Source organism: Drosophila virilis, chromosome 4 (assembly GCF_030788295.1).
Source record: "Drosophila virilis strain 15010-1051.87 chromosome 4, Dvir_AGI_RSII-ME, whole genome shotgun sequence".
Taxonomy (NCBI): Eukaryota; Metazoa; Arthropoda; class Insecta; order Diptera; family Drosophilidae; genus Drosophila; species Drosophila virilis.
The window spans coordinates 1,406,206-1,431,172 of NC_091546.1; the positions used below are offsets into that span (position 1 = coordinate 1,406,206).

Consider the following 24,967-nt stretch of genomic DNA (forward strand, 5'->3'; position numbering starts at 1 on the left):
TATCTATATATCTATCTATATATATATATATTATATATAAAATTGTCTAAATATTGATCGATTTTTCCGCAACTTGAAGTATTAAGATTCTTTTGTGCCTGGCCCTGGAATCATCCCTCTATATAGCTATACATCTATCTGTATATGAGGTGTCATTGATTTGGCTGAGTGTCTCTGGAGCTGTGGTTCCATCCACCAGATGGGTGCCAGTTAGTGGGGCGTGGATCTGTCAACGGGTTTGTTGTCGCCTCATTCTGCGGCGAGTCGCGAGTTGCGAGTCGCGCGGCAAGTTCTGCTCTGCTCGTATTTTATTTATGGCTTTTGGCTGCTTTGGCTAATAGCGCATAAATCTTATTAATGATCTTGTCAAGTGGCTGTTGAGGCACCCGAGCTAATATCCGTACGCAGATGATGTCCGTCTCCCTGTCTCCCTCTCTGTCTGTCTGTCTGTCTGTCTGTCTGTCTGTCTGTCTCTTTGTCTCTGTCGAGTCGCGTGTGCGCTGATGGACAACAGCTCTCAACGCTGCCAGTCAATCTGTCTGTCGGGAACCCTTTTCTCTGCTAAATTAACCAAGCCACAAAATTCTGACACTTTGTTGCGCCACACCAAACGCTTCCCAGCCCCCACCCCTCCCCCCTCACAGCTCCCATAGATTCATAACTTGTGGTGGGCGTGACATTTGCGCGAACCGAGGCAATCAACCAAAAATGCGTTCAGTCCGCATCGCTTTTAACTACGCTTGTGTGTGGGGTATATTAACTGTGAAGGGAATTGGTATAAATATTAACTAAGCAATTGATCAAGAATATATCTAGTATCAATTGCTGACAAATTATAGCCGGATCCAGCCGTTTGCCCGATTGTCTTTTGCAGCATTGCATCTGTTTGTGATGCAGACAGTTCAGATTTCGGAGTCTGCCACATCGCTTGACTATAGCATATAGCTGCCATAGGAGTAATTTGACATAAATCAAGTTCTTAATTCATTTTTAAAATATTTACATATATATATTTTTATTTTACTCAATTTATAACTTTCCTATTACTTTCTATTTCCTACTTAATAAGTCTTATTAAGCTCTTCACATATATGCAAAGCCAGCAAAAACTTTTTATAATATGTTTGACTTCTCTCACATGCAATATATTACTTTTTCATGTAGGTAGAATCGGTCGAGAATTGATTATATATATATATATATATATATATATATATATATATTTATATATATGTATAGTATATAATAATTGTAGCATTTTCTACAGGTGTGCAAGTGTATTAGATTTTCGTCAAAGTAAATCTAACTTTTGTTCCTTCTCGTTTTCTGTCTTTGTGTAGACCAAAAAAATGCAGCTCGTAATATGACATAACTCTCCCACCGCAAGCAGCAGCTCTCCTCCCCCTTCTGGGCAACTTATAGGTAGCAACGCCCACAGGCGGAAATTTTGCATGCGTCGCCAATAACTTTGGTTCCCGCTTTCCGCCCGCCCACCCCGCACCCCCAAAGACAACTGCTGCATGCAACATCTCAATTTTGTGTAGACACAACAATTTTTTGCCTTCGGTCTTATGGCGCTTTTTTCCCTGTCCCGTGTTCTAGGCAGAAGTAATTTCTCTCTCTTCCATTTCTAGCCAGAAGTAATTTTCCTCTCCCATTTTCTAGCTAGAGGTTATTTTCCTCTCCCATATTCTAGCCAAAAGTTGTTTTTCCCGCTCCTATTTTCTAGCCAGAAGTAATTTTCCTCTCCGATTTTCTAGGTAGAGGTTATTTTCCTCTCCCAAATTCTAGCAAAAAGTTGTTTTTCCCGCTCCTATTTTCTAGCCAGAATTAATTTCTCTCTTTCATTTTCTATCCAGAAGTCATTTTCCCTCCCATTTTCTAGCCAGAAGTAATTTTTACCTCCTTATTTTCTAGCCAGAAGTAATTTTTGCCTCACCCATTTTCTAGCCAAAATATAATGCCCGCATTTTTCCAGTTGCCCCTTTTCAGCTTCTGGAGTTCGCTTACTTTTTTATTTTGACATTTTGTTGGGGTCTTTCTCTTTCTCTCCGCATGCGAGACGATAATTGGAGGCCGCTTTTGACAGCTCGTATCGTGTGTTTATTGGGCGTTTTATGCGATCTCCGGCTTACATTGATTAATGTGTTTCCCCTAATTGTTTGACATGCTTTTATGCATTAGTCACGCCTGCAACAGCATCAAATTCAGGCTCGATCATTCCACAGATTGCTCCGAAAATCACTTTTTTTTAATGCTTCAATTTGTTGTGCCTGCATGCATGTGTGTGTGTGTGTGTGTGTGTGTGTATGTGTTTCAGTGGAATGTCTGTCGGGTTGGAGTCTAAGTGAAGTTGCCATACGCTCAATCAGAGTCTAGTCCCAAATGCAATTCACTTGCGTGGGAATACGGGAATCTGAAGAATATTGCGAGTCGAATGTGCCAAGCAATGTGGATGAATAGATCTCATCAGATACCTTCTAAAAAATGATATATGTTTCATAACTGATATATGGCCCTGTTCTAGTTGTCGATTCGTTTTTTAATTCGTAATTTCGAGTGAATTTGAATCGATTTCAACTCGAATGTGTATTTTTGTTTAATCACACCTTCGGAATCGAAATCTAGAAAAGATTTTTGTGTTTCATAAAGTTACAGATAATTATAAATACTTTTTTGGAGTTCTTGGAGAAACATTCTACTTTTTTGTGCCTTGGCTTGATCGATAGTTGGTTTTTATCTATGCATATATTTATTATTCGTTTTAATAACGAAACATCTATTATTTAAATTATTTATTTATATCTCTAAAAGAACACATAATTTTTATTTTAATATATTTCTGTTCTCTTTTGAGTTAGGATCACTTAAGTCCCATTCATTTTTGAACACTTTCCGGCTCAGTTTGTCTCTCTCTCTCTCTAATCTGTGGAACAACTTGGGCATATCGATAAGGTCGACGCTTAACCCAGTTTTCTATTTGTTTTTTGTGGGGGCGTCAAGTGCAGTTCACCCTCTCTCTCTCTCTCTTCACGCTCTCTCGCTCTCTTTCTCTACCAACTATTTATTTATCTATCCACGCTCTGCACTTCTTGCAGTTCCATTGAAAGCACGTTCCATGTTGTTGCGTTTGTTTGTCTGTTCGGTGTCTGCGGTTTTTTTTTGTTTTTTTTTCCCGATTGAGCTACAGAATTGTCAATTAGTGAAAGTGGATATATCGCTGTCCCCCCGCCCCTTCCCCCTGCCCCGCCCACACACCGGGTCATGTATTTGTTTACACCAACTAAATGCTGTCATGGATTCCATGGGACTTGTGATCTTTGAGACGTGTGAAAATTGTGAGTGCCATGATTTGCACTTTCCTCGGAGACGCGCTTTTCACTTTGCTGCGAATAGGAAAATGGAGCAGCAGCTGCTGCGACTGGCCCATTAAATTGTCAATGGGCCAAGCATAAACAAATTATCGGCTCTGGAACAGTTGAGGGTCTCAAATTTATTGGCCACATTGGTCAAGCGATAAGCGGGCGAGGATTAAAACCTGGCCAAGAGACAAATTGCTGTGCACATAAAGCCAAAAACCCAATTCAGATACGGATGCAAAAACAAATAGGCGAAAATAAAAACAGGCAACAGCTGGGCCTCGAAAAAGAAACCAGCCCAGAAACGGTGCCAAGAAATGTTTGGTCCGAAATAGACAAAACGGCCAATGCAAAAACTGGCAGCAAAAGTAAACAAAATGCAAATTCCAAATTGAGCCAAAGCCGAAACACAAACACTCTTAACTTTCGTTACGATAGATACCTTGAATGCTTGATAATTAATTTGAGTTCCACGCAGAATCGTGGAAAACGGCTGAAATTGTGTGATCGATTTCAATTTCATATCTTGCATGAAAAAAGTTAATTTTCAATTAAAACAAACTTTTGGCCCTTGAACCAATTAATAAATACATTTATTTTTTTTTACAGATTTCAACAAATTCATCTTCAATGGCGGAAAATAGGTGGAAATACACGTGAAATCTACTTGTGATTAAAAGTATCAGCAACTTGGTATGTTATTAAGGTAAGATATAAACAATTTAATTTATTATTAGCTTGTATTTAAGAGTTAACTAACAAGTGCTAAAAGGGCTTGTCAACTTTATAAAATGTGATATATATTTTACTTTCCACAAGAAAGGTTTTTTAAAAAAAAAAACCAAAGAAAACTGAGTATACAAATATTGCTGGAATATTTAATCAAAAGTCCTTCAATAATTTAGTTAATCTCTAATACATTCTAAATTATTTTATGAAGATTTAAGAGCTTGTAATACTTCCACGCGTTCTCAATTGCACAAGAAAATCGCATGGCCCGGGGCAAATGATGTGTGAGAGAGACTCGGAGTAAATAAATAGTTTTTGGCAAAAATAGATGCAAAAAATGGAGACATAGACATGACGGCGACCGCAACATTAAAAAGACAACATCGTAGACAACATTGGCGACAGCAACAACAATAAATACAACAACAACAACAACAACAACAAATACAACGACAACGTTTGTTAATGATGATGCATGTCGGGGCCGGGCCGGGTTCGAGGCCCGGCCATCCATTCAATAGGCTCTGCTCCGGAGGCGGAGACGGAGAAGGAGGCGGGGCAGTGCGTAACAAGTTGGCAACATTGCAATGGGGCGTGTGATGTGTGGGGCGTCGCGAAGGGGGAGGGGTTGCGTTTGGAAGGGGGGTTGAATGCATTTCGAGACTTTATGTCGTCGTTGCCGTCTATTTAATGTCTGCGCCAGTTTTTCGGCCACTTTTGCGGTTTGCGTGGGCCACATTCGAAAACGAAATGAAATCAAATGCAACCAAATCAAATAAAACGAAATAAATTGCTTTTCCTTGGCAATAAGCGCAAGTGCTAATTTGTTTTATGATCAAAGTTTCGCATTTGGCAAAAGAAATGTGTCATTAAGCCAACCCACTTGTTAATGTATATATCATAAGCTAGTTGTAGCTAGTTCTACCTAGTCATAAATTAATAACAAAAGTTGAGGACTAAAAGCATATTTTGAAAAGGAATTTTAATTTTATATTATTTATTTATTTTTTATTTATTTAAGTATAACCTCTTGCTGATTGTTAAAACAATCAAATATCATTTACTATGATAGATAAAAGAAGGTTTTCTCCTCGAACTTCATCCAACAGCTTATCGTTTTCCATTCCAAGTTTTCCAAGATGTGCAATGACATCATTTAGTACAAAGTCACGCTACAGCATGATGAAGAAAGAAAACATAGTTTTTCCACAGTTTGTCGGCATTTTCACGACAGCTGATAACGCACTTATTAGTAATAAACTTTGCCCCAGTTTTGAGAGCGCATTGCTCAGATACCATCAATTGATTCGGCGGGCAAATAAAATAAATTAATCAATTTGTATGCCTCACAAGCAGCTGAAGCTTAACACAAGACAACTTGTTTATGTTTTATATGTAAACGTCAGCCAAATGCATTCTCAAATAACTCGGTTGCTTATTGTGCGATATTTATAATATTTTCTGGGCATTAATATATTAGTTATATAAGTACTCATCCTTAAAATGATGTGCCTCCTCCTTGGATTTCTCGAGAAATTAGGCATGATATAAGAGACACCTCTTGCTGTCCGTTACATGCGTAGTCACAACTGCGCATGCCTATTTTCCGTTGCTATAGGGTATAAAGAAAACATTTAAAATTTACCTGCAGCTATGCAAACATTCGCCCGTGTCGTAGGATAAAAATAAATACATAATTTTCTAAATAAACAAAAACATTGACAGTCGTTTACAAGCATTGTTGACTGTGGCCTCAGGTGTGCGTGTGTGTGTGTGTGTGTGTGTGTGTGTGAATTGCCCGTCAGGTGTCAGGGACCTCTTCACACTTCCGACAACAAGCCAAATAAACGTAACGCCCATTTGGCTAAAAATGGCTTAAGAAGTAACTGTCAAAAAGACAAATCACGCAGCCAAATTGGTTTACAATAACTGCAAAACGTGATGGGCTGGCAGGTGGGTGGGCGGGCAGGTGAGGGGGGATGGGGAGGGTAACACGAGATGGGGGCTAAGAAAACGCGCACAAAACGGCAAATATCGCATATTTACGAAAGCCATTTGCATAAAAGTCATATTTTGTTAGCCGGGCCGGGCCGGGCCGGGCCTCCAGACACTGTCTCATTTTTCCTCGCGTTTTGGCAGACACGCGACGCTTAAGGCGCCCAACAACAAATCAACAAATCTACAAAAGCAACAACAAAAACAACAACAAATGCAACAACAAATGCAAAAAAAAATCGAGACATTTGAAATAGTCAAAGTCGCTGCAATTTATGTGTTAAAAATGCAAACAGCGAATTTCATAATCGAAGCGAGCAGCCCCCCAAGCCACGCCCCTTACGGCCACATATGCAGATGAGGCAACAAAACGTTAAGCGCTAAGGTCAACCGGTAATAATACCCCATTGGCCCCCAGGCAATTAGGCAAAACACCAAAAATACCAAAACAAATCGAGAAAAAAAAAACAAGACAATTTTTGGCTGTTTGACACAGAAAATTTGGCCTGATAGGCGGTGGGGTAAGGGGTAAGCTCAAGGCGGGGGAAGAGGGGTAGACAGCTCTGCAAAAGTTTAAAGAGACGGGTAGGGGAGAGGGGGGGGGATAACGGGCACTAAGTACATCAGCTGTCGCGTGTTTTTCAATCAATCAAATTGCGACCTCGTCTCCAGTTATTTTTTTAGCTGCCTGAACTGGAACTAGTTCCACAACTGGTTCCAGTCTGGCCAGCTACCTGTTCGACGTGGACACGTGCTTATCACACAAATATATATATATATATATATATATACTCATATATATACCCATAGACAAACATACTTGAAAAAGTAACAGAATACATTTTCAAGCCAGGCTTTTCCCTAGCTAGTACAGGGAACGTTCGCTAAGAAGAGCGCCTCGTTTTCAGAGCTGTTTATTTATTTATGGGAAAAACAATATTTTTTGTTAAATATTTACAACAGATATTTCTTCAATATCTTTATATATAAATTGTATTAAAGTGAAAGGGATTTTTTATAAACGTTGTAAATTATTCCAAATTTATGCCAGCTTCTTTTTATACAAAAATGTAAAATTCATTTAAAGTAAAAACAATATTTTTTAAAATATTTATTATAGACATAACTTGGGACATTTTCTTAAGATTCTTAAATATTTAAATATATTAGAAAACAGATTTTTCTATGAAGAAAATACTTTAACAAATCAATTATAAAAATGATTTTAATGTGTTCCTACATAGTCATAGTTTCTGACATTTCCTATAAAAGAGTTACTACTGTATTTGAGTGTCTGGCATTTGTAAACGAGTTACTACTGTAGTTGGCCACCGGCAGCAGGAGACCCCACGCATGTCTACATTGAACTTGAACTCTTCCGGTGCAGATAATGACCCAGCGATAAGCTGTGGCCGACCGAAAAAGCGCTGCCTAACTTGAGGCGTTGCGCTGATAAGCGATAATTATTATCCAGCTACACGTTGTCGGAGCCCTTGTGGCATCTGGCATGTTTGGCAAACAATAACAAGACGGGCAACACGAGAAACAACAACTGAACATTGTGCACACACAATGCCAGAGTCAGTCCGAGACAAATGCATCTGAGAGATGCCCGATGAAAGATACGATCTAGAGATGGGACGAACTGACAACGATTAACGATAGCTCTCTGAATGAGTCAGGAGAACAAAACTGAAACGATAAGCAAATATTTAATTGTTTTTTGAAGAGGTATTTTTTTTATTATTTTGAGGATTTTATTCTTGAACTCCTCTAAATAAATTTTGAGCCAATTATTTGGGAGAATCTCATATTCAATCTTCATGTGTAGACTTCGTGATTATTTTCTTAGTTTTTGGAATTTATCCTTGTATTACTCTTAATAATTTGTAAACAATTACTTTGGAGTATTTGAGTTTTATATTCATATTTAAAATTGATAAATTTTATTTAAATTTAAGCGATTGTGAGGTAATACATTTTTCAGTCTATCTAGATAGTTTGAGCTGTGAAGTTCCGAACTCTTTACCAAATATTTTTGCTCTCTTAGTTCGAATCAAACTGAACTGATTTTCCGAAAAAATTTAGTTTGTCCATTTTTGATTTGAATTTTAATGTTTGTTATGGCCATTCAATTATTCGAATTTTATAACAATTATTTCTCTCATATTTATTGAATCTTTCGTGATTTGCTGCGCTCACGCGCCCATCTCTAGAAGTGAGCAATGCACAAGATCAGTAAAAAGTTGCTCAAAGGCAAACGAAGTCGAACAAAACCAGACGAGGTCTCCAGACGACTGCGTCTCGGCGGGATGGGGCGGACAAGGGCGCGCCTTTGATGATGGCAACGCGGCGCATTCGGCTTTGGTTCTGGTTCTGGGTCTGGGTCTGGGCTTGGGCTTGGGCTGTGGCATGATGACATTTTTCTATTTGTCTGTGCCCATATATATCCGGGTCGTGGCAGAACTTTGAACTGACGGCAGCGACATGCCGCACAGATTCAAGATCCCAGCGGATAGCCTGACCCAATTTCCAAGCGAGAAATCATCTTGTGGGCTACCGCTTCTGATGCTTTGGTTCCTTTCCTACTCTCTGTAGTTGGCCGGCCAAAAATAGAGACCATTAATCATCAAAATTGTCGCACTTGTTGCAGCTGCCTCGCGTGGCAGACTCTGTCGCCAAATTGGCAACCAACTGGCGCCCACCACAAATTGCCAAGAAAAATATATACGAAAAAAAATAAATAAAAAAACAAAAAGAAATGAGTAGAAAAAAAAATAAGAAAAATTATTAGCACAGTTTTGTTTTATGTTTTATGCAAACGCAAACGACAAGCCCCAATTTGTAGCTGGGCCTCTTACGACATATTCATACGCGTAGTTTATGGGGGGAACTCGATGTAGGCCGCTTGCCGGTTGCGTGTTGGTTAACTGCGCAAATAGTGTTGGGTAATTATTATTATGTTGAATTTCTCAGCGCTTGGTATGTGAGTTTTCTATTTATGGAATATTTGGAATAATTTTATGAAAATCTTTCGGTTTCAATTTAATTTACAAATAATTATTCTCAATATTCTCATGAAATATGTTAAAAGATCTTCTCATGAAAGTAACATAATACCCTGCACTGTGGCTAATTGAATCAATTGTATGATGTACTCAATCAAATTGAGAATCAGAGCAACTGTCAATTATTAAATCAATTTCGATGGATTTGGGCAAAAGCCGACAAGTTATGTGAAAAATCAATAAGTAACATAAATAGACGCTTTTATGTCCACTTTAAGCGAGCCATAAAGCAGTTATTTGTTTCAATTGAATTTAATTAACTTACTCAGGCCAAATTAAATAGTCGAAGTTGTCAAGTTTTATGCTGTTCGCTGCTTGATGGAACTTTTCTTGAAACTTTAATAGTTTCTGTATGCCGGGCCAGGCATCAGCATGTGGCCCATAAAAGTCGGCCCACGCCACAGTCGAGTCTCCACCTTTTCCAGGGCACTTTTCACAGCTGACATAACCCAAAGTTTCAGTTGCAGTTGCAGTTGCAGTTGCAGTTGGAGCACAAGAGCTGCGAATGCCATTGACGCAGTGCCTCAATTAACATAAAACTCGCACACACACGCATTTGGACTCAATCTTGGCTGGTTGGCATATTAGCGCTTTTCATTACCAGCTCTGAAGTTTTTCGCTTCCTTTATGCAAGGCATTTGCTGTGGAAAAACTTTTGACTGCTTTTGCACCTCCGTCTCGGCTCTGGCAGCGACTCCTCCTCCCTGTCCTCCTCCTCCTCCTCCTGTTGCTCTCGCGGCGTCGTCAACAACTTGAAAAGACTTCCCACGAACTTTCTAATGCAACCAGCCCCCCCAATGGCAGGGGGTAGTAGGGGAAGGGGTTTCGGGCTAATGCAACGCCTCTTAATCATTTAACAACCTTTCGCCCCATTTTACTTTTCATGTGGCCCATGTGAAGCGCATATTGCGAAAGTTTGTCAGTGGGTTGACGGGGGCCAACACCCACTCGGTCGGTGGGTCGGCGGTTGGGCGGGCTGGCTGGTGGATCCGCTGAAGGATCGGCTGGTGGGTCAATGAACGTCTCGTCTCGCATTATGGGAAAGCCAATTGGCAATCGGCAATTATTGCGACCTGTCCACGCCCAGACAGTCGGCGGGCGAATTGGATAAACGCCAAATTAACAAGCTGTCGTCTATAAAAAATGCAATTTTTCGTAAATAAATAAACATAAGAGCTAAAGCTGACAACAGCACAACGAACTGGGCATACCCTACAAAGGTTTTTTTTTCGTTTTTTCTTGAATATTTCTTAAAACAAATGGAATTTTAAACGTGGTTTAATGAAATTGTTATTGCTGGTTTGGCGTAGGTTATTTTTCAGATAGCTTTTCCAGCAATTTTTTCATTTTCTTAATAAATGAAATTTAAATTTTTTTCAATTAAAGTTGTCAATCGTCTGGTTATCGGAATATTTGCAAAAGTTTTAAGTTATATCTGTGCCAAAAATATTGTTTACCTTATTTCATTTCATTTCATAATTCTAGGCATGGGCTGAGATTTTGGTATATACGATTCAAAGCAATAATTATAGCTTATTTTATTCCAGTTTTTTTCGCAAAGATTGCAAAGATTGATTTAAAATATAAACTTTTCACATAAGCATTATAAATTTGTACACTCATCAAGTTAATTAGTTTTATTAGCGGCAACGGAAATGTGGCACACATATACGTTAATCAAATGGTAATTGCCTCTGTGAGGGTATTGAAAACCTACAGCAATTGATTTTCATTTCATTTGCGGGTGTTTGGGCTGCATCTTGTTGGCAAGCGGGCAATAAAAATGATTATTTCGCAAGTTAATTGCCAGGCCAACAACAACAACAACAACATGAGAGCAGGGTACTGCCCAAAAGACCCCAAAGGCCAAAGAAGCCAGCGAGCGGAGTCGTCGATCGTCGTTTGGATCGAAGTCGAAGTCGAAGTCGAAGTCGAAATCGATTTGGTCTTGAATATGACTCGGAATATGTATACCGATTGCCCCCACTCCCCTTTCTACACCGCTCTTGTTTCTCCGGGGCCTGATGCAATCTTTTGACAGCCTTTGGCAGTTGTTGTTGTCGTTTATCGCATTTGAAATTGAAAGCCTCTAAAAACACGTTGAAAAATTGAATGTAAAATTGAAATTCGGCTTTTTGCAGATTTAATTTGTATTTTTTTAGCTTTTGGCAATTGACTGACGTTCCTTTTAGCACTGTGAGGGGGAGTGGGAGGAGGTTAGACTTATGTTTTAAAAGCCAGACGTCGGTCAAGACCTTTGCCTGGCCATATTTTGGGTCTTTTTATTGGGAATGAGCTTGAGTTTTCTTGTAGGAAGCTAAGCGAAATTAATATTAAAAATATTTAAAAAAATGTAATTATTAATTTTTATGAGACTTTAACTTAAATAATTTCAAATTATATATGAATGCTGTCAGCTTCGTTTTTAGCTGTTGCCTTAAGCTGCTTAGCTTTGTCTGCGCTTTAACTGTTTGGGAATTTCAATCAGAGCCTTATGATGACTTTTTATTGTTATTGTATTTGTATTATTAACACTCTGGCCATAATTTGTATCAATTAGGGTTGCCACCCCGGTTGAAATACAACCAGTTGTCGTTCAATTGACCCATTTAGCCAATGTTAACTCTCTCGGCAAATACCAATCAATTTGAATCATGACAGGCGGGGGCAACTCTCCGTCCATTGAGTTGCCTTCAGCTACGTTTACCGAAAGCTACCACGCGCCACGCCCCCCCCGTTCGGAACATTATCGTAACGATATATGGGCAAACATGAGCACAATTTCCGGGGCTAATAATAAATATCAATAAGCCAGCACGAATTTATTACCAAACTAACCGCAAAATGCGCAAAGCTGGCATCCTGCTAGACGATATCATGTACCCTGGCCACAGCTAGTCCAGAGAGCAACATCTTCAGCTGCTCGGACTGGCACTTCCTACACAGTTCAGCCCACACTCGAACCCCTCTCTAGCCCTGCTCTGTTCTCCATTTCCAACCGCCTGCGGTCGCAAAGCGCTAACAAATCCTTTTGATTAATTCTAATAGCCTCAGATGCGCAGCCTCGACATCATTTCTTTCGTTTAATACTCAATTTGGTGTTGTTCTATCTACTCCTCGCTCTGAGCTTCTCCCGCTGAGCCAACACATCGAGTCGTCATCATTATTACACCCTGTTAAAATCGAGAATTGCTTATAAAAGTGGGGTATTTGCATTTGAATGACAGAAGTTATAATGATAGAAGTTATATAAAATGAATAATATTATTATATATTTGAGATAAATTCTCTTATTCTTAACAACATTTTAGCACAACAAATTAAGGCATAATGCTTGTCGTGTATAATTTTGTATGTTAATGCAGCTAACATGATTTGATTCTGTTAATTTACAGAGTTTCTTGACAGACAGCAGAGTGTGACCGTAACTTTTTTTTCAGGCTATCTAAATTAACAGTAAATCCAAATAGCAAGAAAAACTCTTCTGGAATTCTCCAAAAATTGTATAAATCATTTTTATTCCTATGCAGGGTATTTCTTAGTCGTGAGCACGCATTCTGCTTGTTCGCTTGTTGTTGCTGTGGCTTTTTGCGTACTTTGTGACTAATATGCAAACAAGCGAGCGGCAACAACAACTTGGCCAATAACTTAACTTGGCTCAGATGCAGCCACACACACACTCACACACACACATACACATACTCAGACACTGGCATACGGCATTTACGCACCCGGCACTTGCTGCCAGTCGATGTGAGCCACGAAAAACAAGTCCAAGTCCGTCGAGACCATAAAAATAAGATTAGCACACGCTTCACAGCAGCAACTGTTGTTGCTGTGGCTCGATGCTGCTGTCGGTTGTTGTTGCCAGTTGTTGTCTTTGTTGTTGTTGCCAGTTGTTGTTGTTGTTGTTACGGCGCCTGTTTGGTTTAAAATCGAGTGTTTGCTTTCCTTTTGGCACTTTGGCATTGCAACGAATCGAATAGCTAAAACGTTCGCACACATTGTGTGCGCAAAAAGGATTTTTAATGGCTTCACCCGAAATGTGGGTTAAATGTGGCTCAGCTTAGACAAGAACTGGCCGCAGCTAATCGTTAAATTAATGTGCATACGGTTCTTTTTATTGGTCAGCCGATCATTTCATGCCGATTACATCGTTCAAAGAATTGTTGGTTTTAAATAAAAGTTCTCAGCTGTGCGAATTTGTTGGAACTTGCGTGTGTCGAATTGAAATTATGAGAATCTGCTGTATTCGAAACTGCGATCAAATTTAGCATGATATTTGGAAGGTTATTTTTCGTTTTCTGTTCATTCCATGGACTCTTTTTTCGTATATGTCAATCGACTTCTTAGCATTATTAAAGTTGTGTCAGTGCTTCCTTTCAGTTGTATATCCCGCCTAGCTTCATCTTATTAATTCCCGGATAATATCTATATTCGTTGGCTTAATCTCGAATCTCGCATTTGCCAGCAACAGCTTCGCGCGGCTGTAAACATTTCGCCTTTAATCCAATTCTCTGCACAATATTCCTTTGACGCAGCTTCCCCAACGAGCGACTCGTTCTGCACCTTGTTTCCCATTTCACATCAAGATACATTTGTATCTCAGACGAGCACACGAACAAAAGGCGCGCATGTGTAAATATTTTTTATTAGCTTTTTCTGAACGCGCCGCCCCGTTGGCTCGTGGGCAAAAAGCGACCGGCAAAACCATATCATATATCAATGGCACACACACACTCACACACAGGGGCTGACACATACACACAGAGGGGCAATCGGGCTTGGGCTCTTTGGAGCCCATTGCCCGGTCCCAAACCCATTCCGATGCGTCGGCGAGGATAATCGCGCACTTTTACGAATGTTGCGAATGTTTCAGCATTCAGAACAGCAACAGCAAGAAGAAGAAGAAGAAGAAGAGCAGCTGCCACGCCTGGAATGTGAGTTGCGTGCCTGGGCACTCGGGTCGTTGTGACTTGTGGGTCTAAAGGTCAATGTTGGACCCGGCACGATCCGAACTGCATAAGCACTTAACATTTCGCATGACTCAAGGTCGGCATATGAATGTAAATGTGAGTGTGGGCAACATTTCGTTCATTTCAGAGCTAAGCTGCGTTGAGGTCCTGTTGAAGGGAAAGCAAGCGTGGGATTATGCAGGATATACAAAGAGTTAACTATCATAGCTCAACATTACATCATACCAGGCCTCGCAAAGTATGCAATAGAATTTTTTGCAAAAGACAATAGAAATTAGCATAGACACGAACCAATTAGAATATCAGATTATTATAGATTTAGCAAAACTGTCGAAAGTGTGACATTTTTAAAAACCTTATTTCGAATATCTTATCTTTTGATCTCAGACTCGTAGATTGTATTTTCCGAAATATTCCAATCATAAACTCTGTGATTAGCTCGGGTAAATATCGTCTGATTTTAGAATGTTATGTCTTTATGGACTCGAGGCGATCGATAGAATTGGCAAGCAGTTTCTTTCCAAATTTGATCAAAGTTTTAAAATTAGATATTGCTAGTGACAGTCGATAAGAATGATCTAAAATCGGAAAATCGGCCTCTGATTTACTAACTTATGCTCATTTAAATGTTCCAAAAACAATTTTAATATTAATATCTGAAAGAAATTCATGTTCTAGTATTTTTGGAGCTATTAAATAACTCCCTCTTCAATTTGAGTTGAGAATTCTCTACTGCATACGCACATTGATTGCATTAGTCGAACTAAATTAAACAGTTTTCGAAAAGATATCACAGACAACTTATGTTTACCAGCCGACGGCTGTAATTCGTGAAATGTATCTGGTAATAGCTGGAAATTAAATTGGCTCAATGGGAAAATCACTGCAATTGTTCGTTGCTGCATTTTATTTCAGTTCGTTTTGCATAGATTTTCCGTGCAATTAAAAATTTGCGCTGTGGCGGCGCATAAATGCAAATTGTTCGCGGCAAATTGTGTTAATGCATAATTCTTTATAAATGTTTGCAATATTCGTTTGCCAAATGCAAGCAGATATAAAAATTAGCACGCACACCCACACACCCACCCTCACACTCACACACACACACACACACAGCCTTACACACACGAGAGTCATAAAAATGCAACATTGTAATGGCAGAAGAAATATTCTTTAAAAAAAAAACTCCACGAATCGTAAATACCCTAAATTGCCATGATATGATATACCTTTTCCGAAATTAGTTTACTTTTATTTACTATAAATAAATACTGCATTTAAAATTGCAGACATTTGGGTCGTATTCATCCCTTTTTACATGCTTGCAACAAGTTGAAAATTTTAACATATTGTTCAAAGTCTCCAAAGGGTGCATAAAATGTGAACATATTTGTAAAGTTTCCTTTTGAGTGTGGCCAATTCGACTCATAAGCCATATTACCCAATTGCTGCTTAGGGTATATGAAAAGTTGCGAACGGGAAATTAAGCGCATTTAGCATGGACTCAAACCCGTGGGGCTGACGCTGTGGGCGCGGCAGGAGGCGCTGCTGCTTTATGTAAATTTCTGTCTGTCTGCCTGCCTGATAGGATGTGTGCGAGTGTGTGTGTGAGTGTGAGTTTGTGTGTGTGTGTTTCAATTTAAGCGCTGCGGCATTCGCCGTTTGTCGGCATTTCCAACAGCTACCTGTATTTAAAGCCTGCCACGCCCGCTCTCTTTTGTAGGTGTGTATGGGAATTAATTATGCAGGCGTATCATGGCAAACATCATTGCCGCCCCTCCTTCTGACTCCTGCCCGTCTCCGCGTTGTGCATGCATTCACAACCTTTGCACATTCACACACACACACACACACACACACATACGTGCACAGGCAACCCCCCTAACCCCCTCCCCGGCGCACCCAGCTGTGTGCGTGTGCGGTTTTAATTTCGAGGCGCGTCTGCAATGCGTTGCACTGATCCTTTTCCCTGTCGGCTGCCACGCCCCACTTGCATATTGCCGCCCCCAAGTGCTGGCAGTTTTCGGTGTGTTTGCATTTCGTCCGTGTGATTTCACTTGCCAAATTGATCGGATTCCCGATACGCACACAGAGGACTCAAGCTCTCAATTGCCGCACTTTTATTGATTACATTAATTGTCCATCTCTTGCCCTCCCGCTCCCACTCCCGCTCATTCTCTCTCCCTCTCTCTCTCTCTCTCTTGCTGTGTTTAATTTCCCTGTTTAACTGCGGCTGCTTTGCCTTTCGCCTTGGCCACTTGGCCGCTAGGGGGCGCCAGCACCGTTTTCCCTTTTGGGCGCTGTCTGCTTATAAATTCTATAAATTTTAGATCATAATCCTCATACCGCACGTCGTCTCATCTGTGTGAGTGTGTGAAAACTACGTGTGCTGCGTGTTTTTTGTTATCCTCATTGCGGTTTCTGTGTGTGTGTGTGTGTGTGTGCGTGTGTGTGTGTGTGCCATTTGTTATGCATTTTCATTAGAACTGCTCAGCCATTATCGTTATCAAGGCAGCAAGTGCTAAAAACAGCGTGAAAGATTATCGCACACATAATGTTGATTGTTATGTCCGTATTTAATGACAGGCGGCTGCAAGCTCAACAAACAATTGACAGTAGGCATTCGTACAAAAAGTATAACAGCCCAAAATCGGACGGAGTTTACCTGAGATATTTACAACAATGTTTAAAAAAGCCAAAAAATGTACGAATTTCAGAGTTTTATATCCTTTTGACTCGTACGCACCAATACCATCGATTAGTATTAAAAAATTCAAATTCTAAATTTTTGTCCAAATTCAACAAAATAACAAGGGGTTTTTTGTTTCACGTTTTTTGTAAAAATCGGGTACTGTCCTGACGAGTCCTGTGTCAAACAGCTCGCATCTGAACAGGGACTGTAATCTGCCCGAATGACATCAAAATCGTCCTTTTAAAGGACATTAAATTGGCCAATTTAAGGACTATTCTGATAACCTTTGGACAACATGCTGGCCTTGCCCTGACTTTTTAGAATATGTCAGAAAAAAGGACGAAAATCCTTCAAGGAGCTGAGGAGAAGAGATTTTTGTCTGTAAAGATAAAAGGCTGTAGATCGGCCGTATCCTTGCCGATCATGATGTCCTTTGGCCAGTCGTTAGTCCTCATCATCCCAATTCAGAATATATAATGAAAAGGACGAAGGTCCTTTATACAACCTAGATATGCGTACAATTCTTTCGTAAATTAACTAAGCCACTACTTGGTCGTATCCTTGCAGATCCTGACGAATCTTATGTCAAACGAATCGTATGGACAAGGACCTCAAACTGGCCAAAGGACATCAAAATCGTCCTTGCCGTTTCAGAGATATGGCCAATTTTCTAAAAAGGACATTTTTCAATTAGCCATAACTCGGCCAAATCCTTAAGGATATCGGAAGGATATACCTTGTTGAACTCGTGGAGAGCAGGACTATCGATTGGCATTCAAGGATTTCCAAGATTCGACAAAAAATTTCACCAACATTTTTCATAGGGGGTAAGTCGCAAAATTGGCAAAAGTCGAAAAAATCGGGACTAACTTCGCCATTTGAAGGACTATCGGAATGTCCTTTGAACTGTAGATAGTGCTCGACCTCCCATTAAAGAAAAAACAACAAAAAGGACGATAGTCCTTCAAACGGCGAAGTTTTAAGGACGATTTTTGCAAGAGAAAATAGGCCATAACTCGGCCATATCCTGGCATATCCTGTCAAGTCCTATGTCAAAAAAATTGTATTGACCAGGACTACAAACTGGCCAAATTTCATTAAGATCGTCCTTGTAGTTTTGGAGATATTCAAGGATTTGTGTTTTCGGGCCATTTCCGTGCACTTCGGGAATAAAAATTTCACAAGTAAAAATACAAGTCCCTGGGTTCTTAGATGACCCCATATTTTTTTGATGCAGATCGATGCAGGGGGTCTATACGATCCTAACGCACCATGTCCTTTGAAAATCTGCAAGGATATGGCCGAGTTATGTCCTTTTTTCTGCCTTTATATTTTTTTCGCTCTTTTCAATTTAAATGTGTTTTTATCCTTTCAGACTGACAAATTAAGGACTACAATGATCTTTAAGGACCTCCACGACTGACAAAGCGAAATTTTCCAGGATTCGACTTTAATTAAGCCAGATATACTTATTTTAAGTTTAAATAAGCTCAAATTATAATTTATGCTCGATTTTTATGATTTTAAGAGAAATAATTAAGAAAATGAGGGAAAAAACAACCATTTTGTAAATAAATCATTTATTTAAACGAAATTCCTGTTTTTTTATTTAAAAATTCACAAAGAAAAAAATTTCGTTGCATATCCAAAAGGGGCATCTGTGGGCAGCCGAGATTTTTCTTAAAATCTGCCAAAATACCAGGCGAACATAAATGCCCAGAAGGTCGACAAAAAATATTTTTAGCTACCGAAAAATTTCATTGCATACCCAAAAGGGGCGCCCTTGCCGCCGGCCGGGTCCCAAATTTGCCCTAAAATTCCACTCAAATACCAGGCGAACAGAAATGCCCAGGAGGTCGATGAGTGGTTTTTATAAAAATTTTCATAGCATAGCACAAAGGGGCAAAAATGTAACTCAATTAAAATGAGTGCTTTTAACTAGCAGTTCATGTTAAATGAGCACTGTAAGCCGGCTATTAAGCAACAGCTGCAGCTGCAGCTCATGTAAAAGGGCTCCTGAAAGAAAAAGCATACATATTTTTGGACCATTCCCATGCACATTTTGCAGGGATCTGATCCTTTAGGTTCCCAAGGACTATATCGATGGTATGGTATAACCAAGGATATGCTAGTCAACTAGAAACCATCCAGGCATCTTGCTGGGGGCGGCTGTAAAAGAAAAGCATACATATTTTGCAAGAACTTTGTCCTTTAGGTTCGCTAGGACTATATCTATGATATGGAATAACCAAGGATATATCGGTCAACTAGCTACCATGAATAGCGATCATTTGCTGATAAAATCTTGTCCATGGGCGTGGCAGAGTTGGCTGAGTTTCCGCGCGGGAAATACTGTGTTTATAATCCACTGTGTTATAATCGCCGATCCAAGAACGAAATAAATACTTCTTGATTATATATTGTCCATGAAGGTTGGCAGGATTAGTCTGAAAAATACAAAATGAAAAATATATTAGTTTTGTATACTTAAATACATGAGTTCAATTACGTCTGACATACCTTTAAGATCGGCAGAATTCTACAAAATGTTGATTTAAGAATCGACGCAGATTGACAGCAACAAAATTAAAATACGATTTTGTTAAAGGTAACATATATCCATGGCATGAGCATATATCCAAGCTCATTCAGGTCTCAAAATTATTGTCCTTGGCAGATTTAGCTGCAGAATTTAAAAAAGAAAACAAATGAATTAGTATTTTGTAAGCTTTTAATAGTCCGATGACTTCAGTAGAATATACCTTTTGGGGTCCGTGAGTCTTCAAAATCGCCAAAGTCGACAGAGCAGTAAGAAATTTCAGGGCAATTGTTTTACATGTCAATTGATATTTGCGACATGGACGATATTAATCCGAGCAGTTTTCCTTATAATGTTACTCAAAGAGTTTCACTCAAGTGCTCGGCGCACAGCACATGGAGCAAGAAACCCACAAACTGTAGTAATCCCTGTTCAAAGCTAGTTAACGCTCAAGCAAGCATTAGCAGGTATCAAGTGCGAAAACACACACACAAACATGTGTTATCTATGCAGAGAGAGAGAGAGAGAGAGAGAGAATTGCCAAATATATGTACATACATATGTGTGTGCATCGTATGATTGCTTTTGCATACATACATACATATGTATGTATGTATGTGTATATGACTGCCTGTGCATTATCTTCTTGCTCGACGCGCTCTCACCAACTTTTAGCGAATGTGAGGGGATATTTATTATAAAATAAGCACTTTTATCAAATTGTCAAACTAGAATACGATTAATTAATTATTACTTCCGACACGTAAAATATGGCATTTACTTGGCAATTTTCACTAATTATTTCTTTGTTCGACTGCTGCCGTTTAACTGAAGCGAAATCATGTCGCTCGATTGAACGCAGATCAAGGGTAGATAATAAGTAGATGTGACACACACACACACAAACATATGCAGAGAGAATGGCCAAATACATGTACATGCAGGCATATGTGTGTGTATATCGTATGATCAGTTGTGTAGGGAAGTGAGCAGAAAATTATAATAAAACAGACACTTAAACATTTGCGAGTCTATAAAATCGATCTTTCACTATTGTCAAACTTATGAACACGATTCTTTTTATGGCTATTAATACTTCCGACCCGTACAATTCAGATCAAAAGATAACGCATAAGAAATTATACACAAGCATAACTACATACATACATATAGATATATCAATTGCGAGAACACACACAAACATACATATGTATGCAGAGTCTAATCGATGGACTGTTTTAATTTTGATTCCATTTTTGTCAAACTTTGCAAGCGATTTCTTTTATGGTTTTTATATTTCCGACCCGTAAGACAATTTTCACTAACTATTTCTTTTTAAACATCTTTGTTCGACGGCTGCCGCTTAACTAAAGCAAAATCATGTCGCTCGAGTGAACGCAGATCAAGAGTAGATAATAAGTATGTATGTATGTATGTAGATATGAATTGCGAGAACACACACACACACAAACATATGCATGCAGAGTGAATCGCTAAATATATGCATGTGAGTATATCGTATGATTAGTTGTGCATAATCTTCTTTTTCGTCGCGTTACGATTTTTTTGCAAACTCAAGGGAAAAATATAAATATATGAACACTATGTGAAAGTCTATAAAATCGATGGACTTGTTCAAAATTTGATTCTTTGAAAGCGATTTGTTTTAAGGCTATTAATAGTTCCGACCCGTACAAGTCCAAAAACGTATACAATTAGAGATACGGAAAACATTTACTTGAGCATTTTCACTTATAATTTTTGTTAAAACAGATTTAATCGAATGTTGCCTTTCAACTAACACAAAATCAAAGTCGACAAAAGTCGCCGCACAGCAACTCGAGTGAGCGCAGATCAAAAGCAGATAACGCATAAGAAATCATACGCAAGCATGAAAGTACACGCACACACAAACATATGTATGCAGAGAGAATCGATATACATACATATGTGTGTGTATACCGTATGATTGCCTGTGCATTATCTTTTTATTCGTCGCGCTCTCACGAATTTGTTGCGAGGTGCGGAGAAAATTACAATAAAATAAGCACTTATTCAAATTTTGATTCCATTTTATACACAAGCATAAGTAGATATCACTTACCTAAACATATGTTATGTATGCAGGTATAATCGCCAAATAATAGCCTTATCTGCTTACGCATCAGATCCGGGAAGACGTATAAGAAAATAATTACAGGCTTAATGGAATAGCCCGCGGAGCACAACAACATGCCCTATTCACTTATAGGGCCACACTGACTCAGACGAAAGTTGCGCAGCTGCATCAAAGCTGCGCTCAGAGAGCAGAGCGCAGAGAACATTACTGCCGGCAGTTTTTGATTGGACCAATCAGCGATCAGCGCCGTAAAGAATCGTGAGCGCGTGAGCGTAACTAGATAAATGACAGCGAACACACACACGAACTGCTGGCTGCTTATCTCCGGCCTTGACTCATCTCGTGTTTGTGCGGGTGTGCACCATGCTCTAAGCAATGCGACGGATTGTTCACACTCGAATTTCGATCGCCTGCTTAATTTCTGTGCGCCGGTTTTTTTCACTCACAATTTAGCACTCTGTTAGTTTGAGTATAATTGCACTGTTAAACTCAGCTGTTAACGAGCAGTTACAGCTGTTAGCTCGAATGTTAAGCAGCATAGAGTAGCTCTATGTTATTTGAGTACTTGCTGGTACAAATTAAGTTATTATGTATATTATTGATATATATGTAGATTAGTTTTTGTTTGTTTTTTTATTTTTATCATATTTATTTGGATTTTCGCATAGTAATAATAATTTGTTCAATTATTTATAAGTATGGTTTGCTTGATGTTCTTAAATGTGTTTTCTTTTTGTTGTTGTTGTTCAATCATCTTTTGTGTTTGTTTTTATACATTAAAATTTATGCTAAAAGTTAGAAATAAAATCTGTTGAAATGTTTGGTTTTTGTTTTGCTTACGCTTTTGTTGACGCACATATAATTCTATAATAACATTTAAAAACAATACATAAATGTTTAAATATTTATGTGTTGAATTGCGCATTTAATTGCTAGTGAGTGTGTCTGTGTGTGTGTGTGTGATTAAGTGTGCGTGGAATACAATAAATATAAATAAATTGCTCATGAATTATGGCAAATAAATGTTGCAACATTTGAAGCACGCGAAATATTAACGGCTCATTGTTTTGCCCATAAATTGTGAATACTTGCAAATGAATTGGTTTTTGAATGGACTCATAAAATTGTGAACTCATTTGTTTAAGCGAAATGCATTTGGGATTATCTGATTCGATTCAAATGCGACTTAAATAGTTTAAATTATGGGATTTGCTGTCCTAATGAACCGAAAGCATATACAATTAAAAATACTTATATTAATTATTCTCCTTTGTTTTTTTTTTTATGCAAAAACATCTAGAGTTGATGCAATTTATTGCCAAATGTTACAATTTCTCACAACACAATTTTGAGAAGAATTAAACCGAATTTAACTCGTTTTTGTTTTAAGATTGAAAATACAAAAATAAAAAATCAAATGCAAAAATAATAATTAAATGTTGTTGTCTTTGTCTTTGTTGTTGTTGTTGGTGGGTTTTTGAATGGCTTTTGAATTAATTATAAATTCTGTATATATTCAATATTAAAGTGTGTGTGTGTGTGAGAGAGAGAGAGAGAGGGATCTATGTATTTTATTTGATTATATGTTATATATTTATATATTAGTTAAATGCCCGTTTTTGCTGGCCTCAAGCGAGACAAATGTACAAAAAAAAAAAAAAAAAAAAACGTTGACTAGAAAATTAATGAATAATTTAAACGAGTTAGGATTTATTTAATACCAAATGCTTAACATTTCTCTCTGTATTGTGAGCAGTTTTGAGTGTCTTCCTCTTCTCGCTGATATTGTTAATTATCTTTATAATAATATGTATGCATATGTATATTGTTTAAAATTGCTAATAATATTTAGATTATCCAGTGTTTCGTTTCGTTTCGTTTTATAATTAAATAACATAACATTAGTAAATTTAAACTAAAACGCAGTCAATTTTAGATTTTGGAATAGTTTAGAATTATTGAGTTTCTTTTATCGATTAATATTTAAATACGCATAAACTATACATAAATGTATTCGATATGATCGATACCCTTGCAATCGATATATTTTATTTTCGAGGTTGATCACGAATATATATGTGTATATATCTGAAGAAAGGGAGATTCGCGTCGATAACTTATCGAGTTCGGACTACAACATTTCAACAAATCGATAACAAATCGAAATAGAATTTTAGCTGCCTTCGAACTATTTTTATATGCAAGGGTATTTAATCTTCTGTCAAAGTTATATTCACTTTAACTTTTGAGTAAACTTCAATGAACAATGCTAATTAGACTTTTTTTCTGTTTTTTTTTTTTAAATATATTTTTACAGCTATTTAAGATGATTTTGCTTTGAATAAGGGGCAAAAAATGTGTGTCATCGATATATATATATAGATATATATATATAGATATAGATGTTCTCGTTCTGTATATAGGATATGCAACTAAATTCACTTACATTTCGCCAGGCTTTTCGCTTCGAAGTCGAACTTAAAACTCGCTTTGGTTTCGCTTTCGCTTTCGACAACAAATTGTTTTTGGTTCAAAAGTTCGCCTGGTATAACAGATCTTATACTAATACTTTTGTTCCGGTTCCGGTTCCGGTTCTGGTTCCGTTTTCGGTTTCGGTTTCGGTTTCGGTTCCATTGAACGCATTTACGACATGCCCAGCGCATTGTAGCTGGGCAGCTGCTCGTGCTGAGTGGGGCAGCCGCCGTGCTTCTGGATATACGGCCCGTACTGGCAGGTGGGCGTCTTGTAGAGGCCCTGGCGAATGCGCCTAGCAAGCAGAAAGAAGAGCATGGATGGGTTGGGGGAGGGTAATTACGAATAAGCAGGAATTAGAACTCACTTGCGATCGTTGAGGGAGAAGTGCTCGCTGCCGCTCTTGAATAGATTGCAATGATCGTTGCTCGAGGAGCAGTCGCAGCGCCATTTGCCATCCTTGCCTAATATCTTCTCGAACAGGGCTGGACACTCGAAGTGGGGCAAGGTCTGCTGCTCATCCGGCAGCCCTGTGCCAATTGCGTGCCCCTCCGCCAGGCTCGCGCCGCGCTCCACGCAGTGGCATTCGGTGTGATTCACAAGGGTCAACTTCTCGACGCTGATGCGTTTATCAATGTGGTTCATGACCTGAAATGGAAGGGAATTAGAAGTTGGCCCTGTTATTACTTTCTAGCTAATTGGGCTTTAATATGCCTTTAAGTGGCATTCACACACGCACACGAGCTCACACTCAACTTTAGCATAGTTCTCCCTGACCCGGTTAATTTGCATATGGAGATTATTATTCAAAACTTTCTGGGTTCTGTCTGACTGTTCCTTAAGCTGGACTGCTCATCAAAGTTGTCGTCATTGTTATTCTTGTTTCTATAGCTCTTGTAAGTCTAAATGAGTTGTCAGCTGTCAGTTGCCATTTGTGGGTGCCAGAGGCGTAGGCAGGCCCTATTGTAAGGGGGCACAAAGAGTAGATATCTGATATCTCATCCAATCGATCCACAGA

At 38.8% G+C, this 24,967-nt stretch overlaps 2 protein-coding genes and 1 long non-coding RNA gene across 9 annotated transcripts in view; 1 reads left to right on the top strand and 2 right to left on the bottom strand.

Moving 5' to 3' along the window:
* Positions 1-18,413, top strand: part of LOC26530471 (uncharacterized) — a 47,619-nt gene extending 29,206 nt beyond the window's left edge. For 3 of the 4 annotated variants that reach the window (XR_004304796.2, XR_011416674.1, XR_004304797.2), the window contains 3 exons: positions 3,969-4,065; positions 17,387-17,646; positions 18,195-18,413. The gene's annotated coding sequence lies outside the window, so the exon portion shown is untranslated. The remainder of the gene's footprint in view (positions 1-3,968; positions 4,066-17,386; positions 17,647-18,194) is intronic. The other variant, XR_011416675.1, reaches the window with a different exon arrangement.
* A 49-nt stretch (positions 18,414-18,462) lies between these two features.
* On the bottom strand, positions 18,463-21,416 carry LOC26530388 (uncharacterized). The gene is made up of 3 exons (XR_001449714.3): positions 19,582-21,416; positions 19,340-19,502; positions 18,463-19,266 (listed from the first exon to the last, which is right to left on the bottom strand). It is a non-coding gene; the product is annotated as an uncharacterized lncRNA (long non-coding RNA).
* Positions 21,417-22,098: 682 nt separating this feature from the next.
* Positions 22,099-24,967, bottom strand: part of Pvf3 (PDGF- and VEGF-related factor 3) — a 75,876-nt gene continuing 73,007 nt past the window's right edge. For 2 of the 4 annotated variants that reach the window (XM_015168929.3, XM_032438812.2), the window contains 2 exons: positions 24,317-24,597; positions 22,099-24,244 (listed from right to left, as the gene is read on the bottom strand). In XM_015168929.3, the coding sequence (XP_015024415.1) occupies positions 24,121-24,244; positions 24,317-24,597 (405 nt within the window). In that variant the 3' untranslated portion in view covers positions 22,099-24,120. The remainder of the gene's footprint in view (positions 24,245-24,316; positions 24,598-24,967) is intronic. The other 2 variants (XM_070209138.1, XM_002059159.4) reach the window with 1 other exon arrangement.